Here is a 16435-nt window from a genome sequence, read left to right on the forward strand (position 1 = left end):
GGTCTTACTGTTGAAGACTGAGGCAAAGAAGGCATTAAGTACCTCAGCCTTTTCCTCATCCCTTGTCACTGTTTCCCCCTGCATCCATAAAGGATGGAGATTCTCCTTAGCCCTCCTTTTGTAGTCAATGTATTTATAAAAACATTTTTATTGTCTTTTACGGCAGTAGCCAGATTAAGTTCTAGTTGGGCTTTGGCCCTTCTACTTTTCTCCCTGCATAGCCTCACAACATCCTTGTAGTCCTCCTGAGTGGCCTGTCCCTTCTTCCAAAGGTCATAAACTCTCTTTTTTTTCCTGAGTTTCAGCCAAATCTCTCTGTTCAGCCAGGCCAGTCTTCTTCCCTGCCAGCTTGTCTTTTGGCACATGGGGACGGCCTGTTCCTGAGCCTTTAAGATTTTCTTCTTGAAGAATGTCCAGCCTTCCTGGACTCCTTTGCCCTTCAGGACTGCCTTCCAAGGGACTCTGTCAACCAGGCTCCTAAACAGGCCAAAGTCTGCCCTCTGGAAGTCCAAGGCAGCAGTTCTGCTGAAACCCCTCCTTACTTCTCTGAGAATTGAAAACTCTTGTCACTTCATGATCACTATGGCCAAGATGGCCTCCAATTATCACATCACCCACAAGTCCTTTTCTGTTCACAAACAACAGGTCCAGCGGGGTGCCCTCCCTAGTTGGCTTACTCACCAGCTGTGTCAGGAAGTTGTCTTCCACACACTCCAGAAACCTCCTAGATGGTTGAAAACTCCCATAAAAATGAAGGCCTGCCAGCAGGGGACTTCTGCCAGTAGCTCCTAGTAAGTCACATTCACTACCTCCCCATGGACAGGTGGTCCATAACAGACCTCAACCACAACCTCCCTGTCTGTTCCTTCCTAGTCTGATCTTGAACCAGACACGAGCTGCGCATATCTGGTTTCACTGTGGAGCTCTGCGCAGCCAAAGATCTAACAGAGAGGACAACTCCCACTCCCCCTCTTCCCTGTCTCTCCTTTCCAGTATGGTACATAAGATACATTGCCTCAGAGATGTAATCTGCCTGCTATATCCACAAGGAGTAAGTATTATATGACATCAAAACACGTTCATATTACACATTACTTTCTGAAGCAGTCAGAAATGCTATAAACACAGTTGATTCTTCCTTTTGATGTAGTGTAGACTAATACACCTTTTAAAATGCCTTTTACAGTACTATGACACTAGGATTTCCTGCTCAAGCTGAAGAGCAGCCAGGAAAGAGGCTAGCCAAAACCAGGATACCCAAGCAGAGCAAATTCTGGCAACCAACAGTTCACTCCCTCATGGAAAAGGGTTACTGGGAACAGATAGCTGATTGAATGTGTTATTTTCGCAAGCAGCACATGATCTAAAGATGATAAGGCAACTACTTTAAGGAATAGACAATGAGTTTATTAAAAAATACCCTGATTTCAAAATGTGCTTTTCATAATTAAAAAATAAATCAAAAAAGCATCTCTCCTTACTAGTATAACAAATCTCATATTACTTAATGTAAAAGACAGTGACAACTTAAGAAAAAAAAGCAGCCAACACTGTTACATGCTTCATATTATTCTATGTTTAAAGACTGCTTGTCATAATGACTACTCATTACAGTAAAAAAAAAAAATTGAAATAAAAGATTCAGGCATTTCCAATGGAGAATAATCAGATCTTTCATACAATGACAACAACTACACTTCTTGTGGTGACAGTTTTTAAATGTTTCAGGGAATTCCTAGTTAAATTTATTGAGCATCAAAATAACCACTTAATTTAGTGGAACTTTGTTGGGAATCTTTCAATTATTTTAATTATTATTTATTAGTTTACCTTCCTAAGATTCTGAGGTAGTATAATAAGAACTATAGTCTCTGGTTGTATTATAGTATGTGAAATGGTTCTTCACAATACCATTCATGCTTCTTCAATTACATTTTATAACATACAAGTCGGTAAACCTTCTGGGCAAAAGAAACACTTTTGCTATTGTAATAATGCAGAAAGTAGTCAAAAGGATCAAAGATTCCCATGAAATAAAAGAGAAGAATCCATTTGCTTTTAATTACAATGAAGGCCAGTTTGTTTTATTACAAAAGTTAGAAAACTTCTGTAAGTATTTTCTGAAGCAAAGTCAGCTTTTCTACAATCTTTCACACAGATCAACATTTGGAACTACAATCCTCAAACAAGTTAAAATTTGATTTAGAACAGATGCTGGGATTCATAACAAATGTATGTGTGCTGGGGTGGGGATGTACAGGACAGAAGAAAGAGCAGGGAAATTTGCTATTTCACTGATTATCCCTTAGATTTCAGTGTGATGCATAAATACCCTTAGAAAAAGCAGTTATTTCAGATATGCAGCCAACAAACCTATAGGCCATCTTATCTACCACTCTCTTAATTTGTACTATAAATGCTACCTTAAATCACTATCCAAGCACAGGTAGCAATAACCTGTATTCCAAATAGGTTTAGAACTTTTCTTTTCTCTGTGACATTCTTGTGGTTCCCATCAACATAACAGTATATTTTCTAATTCATTTAATCCCAAAATGAAGATAAGAACTAAACATACAGCAGTAGTTTTCACTGAAATACAGGGTGAGTTGGACAAATACTTCTTTGACAGATACCTCACATAATATGCACTGCTGAAATAAGCACATAATTTTTCCTAACTTCTTTATCAATAATTTTGAGTGTCTAAATAAGCACTGGTACCCTCAATAGCTTAAAATATTTTTTTCTGTATTAGCGTTAAAAAACTAATATTATTTTTAATAAACTAAGAGTTTCAGATTTTGTTCTAAGAAATCTAATGAGAAAAAGCTCAGCGTTAATTACCAGTGTTACAGTAGATACATGGGATCTCCACGTTCAGGTTTGATGTTATTTTTATAATACAGCATATACTAACATCTACTAGGAAAAGAGGGGCTTTTTAATATGCTATTTTATGAAATATAAGGACATCGGTTTATAACTTAGCATAGTTTTTAAAATATTTATCATAGCTCTCAGAAGCATCTTGACAGAAAGAACATACTTGATCCTGATTTTAAAAAGTCTTCTCTAAAATGGAATTTTCTCTACATTTCAGAAATTTGAATTTACCAACTGTAACATCTATCCTCCATTCATAATTAATAAGTCTGAATGAATCCCTTCACATTCTCTTCAGAGGTATAAAATAAGGTAACATATTTATTACATCTAAAGACAGACACAGAATCTAAAACCCTCACAAAATTCCTAATTCACAGGGGCCCAAAACATTTAAGAGTTTATAAATACATTTGCCAGTGAGAGAAGGTATCTTATACATACATTAAACTTTCTACAATGAATAAGTATCTCCGCTATGTTCTGCTGTTTAGTTGGGGAGAGAGAAAGAACATTATTTTTCAAGGAATATTAACAAGACACTGTTAACTGTAATCTAAAGATTAGAGTTAATATCACCAAATGTAATTTAGTGTAATTAATATCACCAAATGTAAATGTCACATATAACACCGAAGTAAGAACTGTTTTGGAAATATTCTCTCAGCAGAAATACTGGCATATTGCTTGAACAGATGAAAAGAAGTTGTTGCAGACCAAGTTACTTCTGTATGTTATATATTAGAAAAAAATTTGGAAGGTCAGCTAACACAATTCATATAAAGACAGAATGGTTAGAATGCATAAAAATGTACACAGTTTCAGCTGGCAAGTACTTGGCCACTGCTCAAAATACTAGTAATTTATGATCCATACACATATTTTTAAACAAGATCAGATTAAGGGGGCTAAACCCTTGTGAGATTCAAATGGCTTTTGCACTTTTGACTCTCAGGCAGATTACTTTTTGACTGCCCACCATTAGTTGATTCATGAGGAAAGTCAGATGGTTTTGGAAAGGTGGTAAATTTACAGGCTAGGTCAGATTAATACTTTAAGACAGTTTTCTGTCTAAAAGAGTGGATAGTAGCAGATGCTTAGGGAAAGAGTGCAAAAAGCAGGAGATATGTACTCTCCCAAATTGTGGCAATTGGTGGTTTAGGGACTTCCTGAGCTGCAGATTACATGAAGACTACTGCGACCAATGACCACCAAATTATCCTCCTTTAACTTGTCCAATTCTTTTTGATAAATAACTCTCTCTCCAATGCTACAATGGACTTAAGAAATCAAACAATTTCAGACATATAAATGAATTTTAAGCTAATAACTTTACTAATGTAACGATAAATATAAATTACGAATCCTCATCTATCTCACATATCAGGTATTCACTTAGATCCAGTGCAGCACTGCAGGGTTCCAAGCATGTACCCAATAGCTTTGAGTCTGGGAAGGTAGTTTTGGGGTCTACCTACACCGCTCAGTTCTTTAATTCTTCCCAAGAAACATGAAAGATACAGAGAAAGCACATAATGAGACTCTCGGATTAAAATGATTTAATACATTTCTTTCAAAAGTGAACTTCACCTGATAAAGCATGCCCTGTTAGACTTTATCCATATTGACCACTAAGTACAAGTTGCATAAAACACAACCTATTGTCAGCTTTTGTTTAAAAACCTAAAAATAACAGCACTTTCTCTTCCTTCACTATTACTCTTTCCTTCCCTCTATTCAATTCAGCAATTGCACACTTCCCTTCAGAGCAAAATATATCTTCCCAGACGCTCAAAAATGTTTCATCTATTCCCATCTTGGACTGTCTTGTAAAAATCAATTCTAGGATTGTAACGACTACTAACATAAATTATTCACTTACCTGTTTTTCAGCTTGTCCGTAATCCGATCCTTGGGGTGACAAAAAGTGACAAATATGACCATTGTTTTTTGCTTTTTCTCGAAGACCCATAGCAGTTCGTACTGTGGCATTTCTAGCATGAACAAACACCATCACCTTAAGACAGAAAGAAACAGGGCTCATGAGGAATAACAGAAGTCTTAATCAAGTAATGAAAACACTTTAATTACAAAATATTCCCTATAGGAATGAAAAAAAAATAGTTAATACATGACATACTGATGAAAACTAATGTTGCTTTAGGGAAATTAAAGGGTGATCCTGCCTATGTTGTATTTAATATTTTCAAAGAACTTTTCAGAAGGTTCTCTTCTTCAATTCTTTAGTCTTTAAAAGATAGGGAACAATGGCTGGCAATAAATAGTTCATTTTCACAAAGTAGGGAGATTACCACTGATGTAAAGTTTTGTGTTATTTGACACATCCTAAATGATCTGGAAAGCAAATAGTGAGGTGGTAAGTTTGCTGATTGTATGACTTGACTATGTGAGACAGCTGAAACAAAAACTGACTATAAAGAACCTCAGGAGGATACTGCAGTCCCAAACCACTGGACAATCAAAGAGAAGAATGAAATTAAGCACCAACAAATGCAAAACACATAGGGGGATATGAATTTTAAACTAACACATATGATTATGGGTTTTGCTTTGCTTGCATGTGTGGCTTTTGCTTTACCTGTTAAACTGTCTTTATCTCAACCCATGAGTTTTCTCACTTTTACTCTTCCGATTCTCTCCCCCATCCTGCTGCAGAGGGAGTGAGCAAGCGGTTGTGTGGGGCTTAGATGCTGGCTGTGGTTAAACCACGACAAAACCACATACTATCACTCAGTAAGACATCTTAGAAACACTGTGGACATTTCCCTGAAAATATCAACTAAGAGTTGAGTGGTAATCAAAAATTATTTGTACCCATGTCTGCAGTAGGCTTTGGAAATACAGTTGGGTATCATCCACCCAACCCCAATGTCACTTGAAAATGCTTATTACTATCACATATCGTATCAGAACCAAGAGATAGTAATGAGATTTTAATAGTTATCCCTTTAGATATGTATATGAAGCAATTTAAACTGAACTGCAAGGCACATTTAAGACGAATCACAGCAGTGAGCCCCCCTATTGATGTAGAAAGGGAAAAGTGATTAAATACCACTTAATTCCAGTGTAATAACAGTTCTGAATGTCTGTTAACCATATACTGCTGGAAAAGGTACACTATGGAAAACACTCTATATAGTCCCCCTAAGAACTTGGTATTGTCCAGGGTTTGCTTAAATTGACCCCACAGACTTGGTCAGACAACTCTTCAGTTTGATCAAGTATGACAATTTCTCTGTTCTTAAAACTCACATATGGAAAAGAGTGCCTGGCTCTTGAGTAAATGGCAAACACTGTTTTGCAAGTCCATCTAATTTTAATTAAAAATGTAACCATGGAGTTATACTTCTGTTTTAAGGTAGTTTCAGTTGAATTTTAAGACTGGTATGTCAAATTCCAGAGAATTGCAGGTTTAATTTTGGCCTTTTGGCAGCATCATCCTTGTATCAACTTGCAGTGTGTAATTGAATTACTGTAAATGAAATGCTATTAACAAAGTAGCAGTATTTAGGGTATAATCAAACAAGATATTGCCTCTGTTCTTCATTTGGAAATTCATAATTTAATTGTAAATGTATAATGCACATATAATTTTATATAAAATAGACATAATAGTTGTGAATTTATATAAATTATAAATTCATAAGTAAAACCAAGCAAATTAATTCAGGTGACAATACAGAGAACAGATAAAGAGAGAAACAATGTGTGCATAACTGTTTGCTTACTGGGAGCAATTACTTATTACCTGTTTTAGCTTATTTGATACATCTTTCCACCATCAATTTAGTAACACTGTGACTCTTACAATTATTATAGCTTTCATCTGAGTAGAAATATTCTCAGATACATGTCACGGCAACATACCAATTTTCTCTAACTTAAAAACAACATATTGGCAAATATTTTTTAAATTTCTTCAAAAAGTAAGAGGACCAGAACATAACAAAGTACAGTATATGTTCCTTCTGTCTTGATTAATTGCTTAAGGATTACTTGTCTATTTACCTTTTTGTGTTTTTTTTCTATAGAAAGCCTGAATAAAAACACATAACTACTCAAAACAGCAGTTTCCTTTTATTAACAGATCCACTATGTTTTCTTCAGTGAATTTTCACTTATAAACTCTGTCAACAGGTTTGACTGAAAAATATCTTCACTTTCAAAATCAACTTGATTTTATAGTTTACTAGCTAGTTTCCTTTTCAAATGGAGTCATATTAAAATTTGATTCTTTGTTGAGTAGATTAAAAATTAAACTTGTGAAAATAGCTAAATTCTGAAAGTTGACAACTGAGGAAATACAGCATCGGGCATTGAGGTGAAACAGAAATTTTTTTTTTAATCCAGGTAACTTTGAAACTCCTGAAGTAGGAAGTGTAAAAACATTTGACATGTTGATTCCTTAAAGAGAAAAAGAGAAAAAGAGAAAAAGAGAAAAAGAGAAAAAGAAAAAAAGAAAAAAAGAGAAAAAGAGAAAAAGAGAAAAAGAGAAAAAGAGAAAAAGAAAAAAAGAAAAAAAGAAAAAAAGAAAAAAAGAAAAAAAGAAAAAAAGAAAAAAAGAAAAAAAGAAAAAAGAAAAAAAGAAAAAAAGAAAAAAAGAAAAAAAGAAAAAAAGAAAAAAAGAAAAAAAGAAAAAAGAAAAAAGAAAAAAGAAAAAAGAAAAAAGAAAAAAGAAAAAAGAAAAAAGAAAAAAGAAAAAAGAAAAAAGAAAAAAAGAAAAAAGAAAAAAAGAAAAAAGAAAAAAGAAAAAAGAAAAAAAGAAAAAAAGAAAAAAAGAAAAAAGAAAAAAGAAAAAAAAGAAAAAAAGAAAAAAGAAAAAAGAAAAAAGAAAAAAAGAAAAAAAGAAAAAAAGAAAAAAGAAAAAAGAAAAAAGAAAAAAGAAAAAAAAGAAAAAAAGAAAAAAGAAAAAAGAAAAAAGAAAACAAGAAAAAAGAAAAAAGAAAAAAGAAAAAAGAAAAAAGAAAAAAGAAAAAAGAAAAAAGAAAAAAGAAAAAAGAAAAAAGAAAAAAAAAGTCACATATGCACTTAAGGGGTTATATGATTTAACCACAAAATAGGTTTGTTGATTGGTTTTACACTGTATTTTAATCTTTCAGATTCTATTTAATTTCAGTTTTGCATTAACTTTGAAATTGCCACCTATATCTTAAATCTAAAATGGTAACTTTGAGAATGGTGTTTACACAGCATTAATATTATTTAAGTTCAAACATATTAGACTAATATATTTTTGCATGCTTTGACATAATATTGATAAATATCTTACTGGTTCTCCCAACCTTTTTAAAATTCCTAATCAAAGACCAAATGAAGCGTTGTCTGACTGAATTTTTTGGAGTGGGTGGGAGTTATATGGCTAGAAGAACAAATCTAAAAGAGCAGCTGCAAGAAGGAATGCTTTTAAGGTTTGAAAGGAACTAATAAAAACAGTCAAATAAAATAGCAAGCAAATCTGCACACAAGTGTGTATCTATATCCAATAAACCTCTTAATTAACCAGGGTATATTTCTTTATGGCTTGTTTAAACAAGATACAGAGAAAGAGTCATATTAGGAGGTAATGTCAAACTAAACAAAGTAGAGTAAAAAAAAAATAAAATTAGATGTAACACTTTGGTGGCCTATATCTATTTAAAAACAAAAAAAGGGTAAAAAAGCTGTACTGGGAAATGAGAACAGGTAAAACCACAACTCACTACAGTTACACAAAGCAGAGCACAGACTACTAGTCACAGAAAAGATGACAGTAGAAAATAGGCCCTTAATTGAAGAATCTTCCTTTCAATTATTATATAAATGATCAGCAATTGCAACGCTTGTATAGAGCCCATTCTTGAAACTGTAAATGTGAGGAAAATTCCTCTTAGTTCCAGTCATAATCAGGTAGAGCCTTTAGGAACTGACACTCTGAAGTCAACTGCACTATGATGTCCTGGTCCTGCTAAGACAATGATAAGCAACACCAGAAAGATAAGGAAATATTATTTTGAAGACTTAGAAGAAAATATGTTGTTATTTTTCAGGTTTCTTCCCTGCCCTTAATTCTACACCTTGAAAGCAGATGAAACCGTGCTAAAAGTAGTACACTGGGGGATAAAGCTGTCACATTCGTATCTAATTTTTACTAGTCATACAGAAATATTAGGAACTCAACTTAATATGAACCTCTGTAGGAAAATAAAATCTAATAGCTGACACTTTGCTATAGAATATGATACAAACATATAAATGTAAGCATATTGTATAACTGAATCTTGGCCACTGAACATTTCTAAAATGACTACATAGTATTACTTTTGCAATACTTTCAATTAACGTACTTTAAAACACATCACTCAATAATCGGTTTGTCTCACTAGAAAAGAATCTGAATCCTTTTTCAAAGCCTGGTGCCTTGATTTTATTTGAAATGGTGACAGACTTGAGGATTAATCTAAAAAATGACAAAAAATATTATGAAGCACTATGGAAGATTTACCAATGTAATAGTTGTACAGAATTGGGCACACCTCCAGTCATCTACTCGAGATGCTAGATAAAATACAAATGAATCCAAGAAAAGCAGATATTAAAAGCACAGCTATGAGAGGTACCAGAAAAGACCAAAATGTCTTAAGAAATAAGACCATAAAATAAATTAAATTGAAACTTCCAAGAAAAATGGAATTCTTGGCAGAAATAAAATTATAGAGTCCAGGATACTGGGCAGGGAATTGGAGAAGGGGGAAAAAAAAAAAAGAAGGAGAACTACTGTGCAATGCTCACAGTTAAAAGCCCACAAGAATATTACCACTGTAACAGCAGGATCGCTGATACAATATTCAAAAGCCATGAAAACATTAATCAAAATGTTTATGAGAAACATTTCCACATTTTTTTTCATGCTGCTGAGAATGTCAACAGTGCTGGAAAAAGAGATGGAGCCTTTTACCTAAAAACAACTAAGATGTTCCTTTCTCAGCACTGCCTACCATAGTATACGTTCAGAAACAATCCTGGGAGCTTTAGGAACTTTTGATACTAGGAGGCACTCAGTTTAGATGCTTCAAGAACTGGAAGACAGATGAATTGGGATCACATTGCACTTTATGCTCCAAGGTCCCTTTATCTTTTGTTTTAACCATTACACTCAAGAAATTTCAATAAGTTAATAATATTGAAAACTTCCTTCTGATATCCAATACTATATATAAAAATAAACTGTAGCCATTACGAGCATCAACATTCTTTTTTCTTCCATTTACGCAGTGAACTGAGTGGTTAATATTTAAAGAGCATATATTTTTGCTTTCAGTTAGCAGAGGCTTGGTACAGACTTGATAAAACTTCAGTTATGATTTCTAAAGCTTCTGCCTACACGCAGCTGAAACTAAACAGGGCAAGTGCAATTCCATGCTGGGTTTTCCACAAGAATTGAAAAACAAGCAGCCTGTTTCTCTGTCAGGTGACTGGAAGATGTTTCAAGTGCATCATTAGGAACAGTAGCTAGGCAGGAGAAATCCAGAAAAAAACCTGGAATTGCCAACCCTGACCTGAAGGAGCTGGCTGGGCTACCATGCAAAATATGTAGAAAATAGCATGGTGCTAAACTGGGAAGCCAGTCTTTAAGAAACACAGTCTGTATTTAACCTTCATTCTTACATTGAAACATTACCTGCCACATTTTGTATGTGAAACAGACAATGCTCAATTAATGAATCAAGACCTAGTTTTTACCTTGTTTTATCTAGCATACTCTGATCAAACCCTTCTCTCAAGAATTAACAGTTCCATAATGGGATTTGCTGTGAGGTTAATCATTACAAGAAGTCAGGATTACAGGCCATCAAGAAAAAAAAAATGTATAAAACATTGTTTCCTCATATTTCCATTTTGCAAGTGAAACTAAGGTTAAGTGTATTCACTGAGTATGAAACCTAAGATGTGAGATCATACTGCTTACTGTATATGACTTGATAATAGGAGCTCTGCTCTGAGTTTAACTCCACTGAAGCCATGAGCTCTCAATACTCTTAATCATCAGATCAACACTTCCGATGTCATAATTCTCAAGATATAGAAGCCCTGATTAGTAGGTACTTCTAAAGATTTTTATTTCAGCAGCTTCAGCTTCTGTAACATCAGACAAACTGTCAGAGGCAGGAACAAAAATCTAAATTTTCAGTGAAGTCTTTCTCTGTCCTACATAACAGACCACCTCTCCTTTTTCTATTATTCTCTATTGCATCCATCACACGATTTTAATCTTCTGGAATGAAGATGTGTCCTGACACGGAACTACTTCTTTAACATTAAATTCTTGCACTAAATGAACTAAAAGAAATAAAGGTCTAATGCATAAAACCACTCAGAATATTCACTGGTCAAAGAACACATTTGATACTTTCTTAACACCTCCTATATGGCTGCTGCTTCTTCTTCTTACAGAATCATTGTATGACAATGTCTGACATCATAGCAATCATTCATCCAGAAAGACATAAGACCTTATTATGCAAACAATAACTAAGAAACAAGCATTATATAATTGTCCTCTACCCAGAAGCCTCTCTACAGGTCTTACAGAAATATACCTAATTTTCAGATGTGTAGGGTGTTTTCTTTACAAAATTTACCTCCCACTGTTTTTAAACTAATGATGTACACTTGAATTCATTGGCTTCTATGTATTTCATGATCGCATATCAACACCTGAACAAAATTTTAAATTTAAAATGATTGCACAAATTGCTGACAATAAAAAGAACTTCTCAGTGAGAGGCAGACAGACACCAAGTCTGATTAAAAAAATATACCAGTTTATTAGCTGATTAGAGGTGCCCAATCTTAAAGTTAACATTTACTTGTAATCTCTGTACATCACCAAATATGTTTGTAAAGAACCAGCCCTAGCTGAAAATTGACACATAACACCTTGTTGAATGTTTTTCCCCCAATGAAGTTGGTAAGCATTTACTAAATACGTTGTGAGACAGCAATATAGTCTTAAGAGGGTTAATTTAGCCTGTCCTAACTGTGTCAGAGAATATTATATTTCAGTGGCAAAATCTCTGTGCATTAAATTATGCAAATAAGTTAGGAAAAGTAATTTAGAATAGAGAGAAGCGGTTCCACAGCTACAAGCTGTGTAATTAGATCTGTACTCTGCAGTTCAAAGCTAGCTCTGGTGTATATAGCCCTAGTGCTGAAAGCGTCTGCTGCTGCTCTCCTGAAACCAAAGCTTTTAAATGATAAAAAAATATACAAGAAAGGAGAAAGCAAATGTCTCTAGCTAGGTTACCTCCCCAGAATTTTCTTAAAGTATGAAACAACTCAAACATTTTTACTAAAGGCTTTGTTTAAAAATCACAACAGAAAGTGTTTGCATTCCCCAAGTGTCGCATATTCCAGGTTGTAATCTTTCTGAAACACGTTACTACATCACCAAAGCACTGAAAAGCATGCTATTATTCAAAAAACCTATGAGAACTAGTACTTTTCTGTTATCAGAGACACGTAACTAGATGCTAGTAGGACTTATATTTTCACTTAAAGGAGAAAGAAAAAACACACCACATACACATAACAGAAGTGTCTAAAATTATTAATGAAAATTTATAATCACTTGAAATCCCTTTCTTCTGCCTTGGACAGTGAAGATGCTTGCATTAACTTTTGCTACTGGAAAATGTGTCTTTCAAACTAACATTTTCTATGAAAACTCCAAATTCATCTTTTTTGGGAAGCACACTGACTCTTTCAGGTATCTTTCCATCTTGTTATTAGTGCTGGTCACTCAAATGCTTGAGTTCAGCATCTCTGTTTTATTTAACACCTCTCCTCAAGGACCCACTTTGCATCACATCTTTTGAAGAAATTAAGATGAAAGAATGAGTTTATTTAATACAATGTCGATATGTAGTTTAGAGACAACTATATAGAATTTATTTTAGCTTCAAGATATTGTTTGGCTTCACCCAGCTAAATCCTTATTACATGTTCTTTTATGTGGCATCCAGTTCTTGGCCTGGGTATTACTTCTACTAAAAATGAACACTTAGGGATATGGATCAACAGATCAATCTATCCAACCATTTTCTCCCTTAAGGTAAGCATGAAACCTCCTCCAAGTATTTTACAAAACTCAACTCCTAATGAGGTTTCAACACTTCTCCCCAAGGAGCGTTGACTGCACCTATTTATGTTAAAAACATCATCCTTTGCATCTCATTAAACAGAACCACCTCCTAGACTAAGTACAACTCACTAATGTCTAGCTTCATTCTAAGGAATAATGAAATTGTTTCTCTCTTCTGTTGTGATTTCTCCCCAGCTGCCAAGATACAGTTCAAAATTCCAGTGCCCAATATTTACAGAATGAAAAGTATATTCCATGCAAAATATAAAAGAAAACAACACACACGGCTCACTAAGAGCTCTTGATTAAAAATACTCACTGCAAAATCAGAATGTCTTGATTTCCAGGATCTAAATGATAGCATGACAGTGTATAAATGTGATTTCCCCTTCCTCTCACTAATATCACAATAACTTATGAAGACCACTATCCAGACCTAGTAACTAAAAGAACAGCAATAAAGTATATGAAATAAGAATTTTTATAAGGTGACCTACACTAAAGCTTAAGAAGTTTAATGTAGAAATCTTGCTTTTATTTTAGCAGATTTTTGTATTTTCCATATTAAAGTCTTTTCACATATTAAACAATACCATGGGAATGGAAAAAGCTGAACAGGCTGTGTCACTTACCAAGGCAACAAGAGAATTTGAATTTATTTTCTAATTATTTTAATTCATTTAGTACATCTTGTATTTAAAAGAAATATTGATATAACCTGCATGTGTATTATGATTGTCTTTTACACTACAGAAAATTGAAGGATTACTAAGCTGCCTACAAACTAGTTCTAATGAGACATTTTATATATCCTTCCTTCTGTATAGAAAATTCTTTACAAGTTAAAAGCAGACTGCATTTACTCATCATATAAAATTAAATAAAGTGCATTAGAATACAGGAATTTTCATTCAAGCTTGAGGGGTCAAAAATGCCAAAAAAATTCAGCAAGAGCCACCATTGAAACATCTGTATGTCCAAGAGAAACATTCAGCAAACTCTGCTGAAGAACAAAGCTACACAATTCCATACAATATTTTAACAGAAAATATTAACTAATAACAACAACAAAGAAATCTATAATGCCATATCAGCTAATCAGTACTGTAATGTAATATATTCTGAACTCTTGACATATTACTATTAATTGCTGTCTCTGCTAAGTTTTGATTTAATTATTCACTCAAATAAATTACTTCTGATCATCCCTGTTTAAACAAAAACTAGGATTTTTGAAAAAACCTCTACAGAATCTAATTAAAAATATATTTAACATAGCTACTTAATTATATTTCTATTTAGATATACCAGCTTTTAAGGGTAATAATTCCTATTTAGTTCACAGATATTTTTACTATCGTAATGTGCACTTGCTCATTTATCTACCTGTAATAATATTACTTTTTAAAGACATCTATCCTATAATTTCAATGTTTGTATTTCTTTTAATCTGGAAATGTATTTGTTACTTAAGATGTGCCCACCCTAATGAACATTGTGTCTTACAGTCCCATCTCATTTTTATTATTGCTCATTAAATTCTACGTAAAAAGCTATGGTAAGGACACTATATTTGAACTACTTTCTTAATGTTCTTCCTATCTCTCCTTCCCTCATTTAGCCTTTTGTGTTCTAAATCTATCCATAAAAAAGGCTCTACTATCATACACATTGTGAAATACTACCATCTTTCTCATTCTTCATTTTCAGTTCTCTTACAGTGTCCTTCTTCATGCACCTCTTGCTGTCTTCTCTGACTTGCTACAATCTTTATTGTTATAACTCTATTCTAATTCTCAGTATAAACTTAGTTGCTCCTGGTTTTATTTTCCTCCTTTTTCCTTGTCTTTTCTCTATCTTTGTTGTATCGTCTCTAGCAAAAGATCTTCCCATTTAACCACAGACTTTTAAATACAAAACTTGTGGAACTATTCTAATTTAAAAAAAATTTTTGTAGGTGTCACATGTATGTAACATCTTCGTCTTTGGTGCAAAAGAAATCTATTTGGAATAGCCCCAAATAGTTCCAACAATACTTTTATATATATATATTTTAACATACCTTTTTCTTGTTTCTGTATCATTTATAGGCATTCTGAAAACTTACTGTTTCACTGATTTCCAAGTGGCAGGAGATGATTTAAAAGGTGCGCAGAATCCCCCATGAAAGGCAGACTCTACCACAAAAAATAGCCTTACTACTGTTAGTTATTAAATTGACTTTTTAGGATTATATCTAACAAGATATTTTAGCCTAGGGTGACCAAGGAATTTTTCTTTAACTAGAACTTGATAAATTTTCTTCCTCATCTTCTGACTTTTTTTCCCTTCATTTTAACATTATAACCTCAACTGAGCTCCTGCTGGTCAGGTCACAGACACGATTTTTTTGTCCTTTTTGAAGATAGGGATGACATATGCTGTCTTTCAGTTCTCAGGAACCTCCCCTGATCACTGTGGTCTTTCAAGAATTACCATGAGTGGCTCTGCAATGACATCGGCCAGCTCCTTCAGCATGTGTGGGTGTCTCCAATCAGGCTGCATAGATTTATGTAAGGGTAAGCTTAAGGGTAAGTCTGCTCTGATCTTTCCCATTTGTCTCAGGGACCTTGGGATTTCTGTAGGCAAATTTTACTAGCAAAGACCAAGGCGAAGAGGACATTGAGTACCTCAATCTTCTGCATGTCCTTTGTCACCACGTTTCCTGCCCCATTCAGCAAAGAGCCATCATTTTCCCTAGTCGTCTTCTTGCTGCTGCTGTACTTGTGGAAGCCCTTCTTGTTGCATTTACACCCCTTGCCAGATTCACCACCTATGTGGTTTGGCTTTCCTAATCCTACTTCTGCATGCTTGGACAGTGCCTTTATATTCCTCCTGGGTCTCCTGTCCCTGCTTTATCCTCCTGTATGCTTCCTTTCCATGTTTAAGTTTTGTCAGGAGTTTCTTTCTCATCCATGCTGGCCTTAGGCCACCTTTGCTTGATTTCCTGGACATCAGGGGACCATTCTTGAGCTTGGCAGATGTGATCCCTGAAAATCAACCAGCATTCCTGGACCACCTGCCATAGGATTCTTCCAAGCAGATCCCTGAAGAGGCCAAAGTGCTCTCCTGAAGCTCAGGGCTGTGGTCTAGCTTTTTGCCCTGTTCCCTCCATCAGAATCCTGAACTCCACCATCTCATGGTCACTGCAGCCAAGGCTTCTCCCAGCATTCACATCCTCAACCTGTCCTTCCTTTTTTGTAAGTTCAAGGTCCAGCAGAGCATCAGCCCTCACCAGCTCCTCAATCATCTGATCTGGGAAGGTGTCATCAATGAAATCCAGAATCTTCCTGGATTGCTTTTGCCTTGCTGTATTGTCCCTCCAGCAGATATTGGGGTGGCAAAGTCCCCCAGGAAGACCATGGA

General features: G+C 34.5%; 1 protein-coding gene across 2 annotated transcripts in view; it reads right to left on the reverse strand.

Annotated features, from left to right (window-relative positions):
* The window catches only part of ASCC3 (activating signal cointegrator 1 complex subunit 3), a 289617-nt gene that overhangs the window by 135093 nt on the left and 138089 nt on the right, over positions 1-16435 (reverse strand). For both annotated transcript variants that reach the window (XM_075498453.1, XM_075498452.1), the window contains exon 14: positions 4769-4903. In XM_075498453.1, the coding sequence (XP_075354568.1) occupies positions 4769-4903 (135 nt within the window). The remainder of the gene's footprint in view (positions 1-4768; positions 4904-16435) is intronic.

This window comes from Mycteria americana, chromosome 3, assembly GCF_035582795.1.
Source record: "Mycteria americana isolate JAX WOST 10 ecotype Jacksonville Zoo and Gardens chromosome 3, USCA_MyAme_1.0, whole genome shotgun sequence".
Lineage (NCBI taxonomy): Eukaryota > Metazoa > Chordata > Aves > Ciconiiformes > Ciconiidae > Mycteria > Mycteria americana.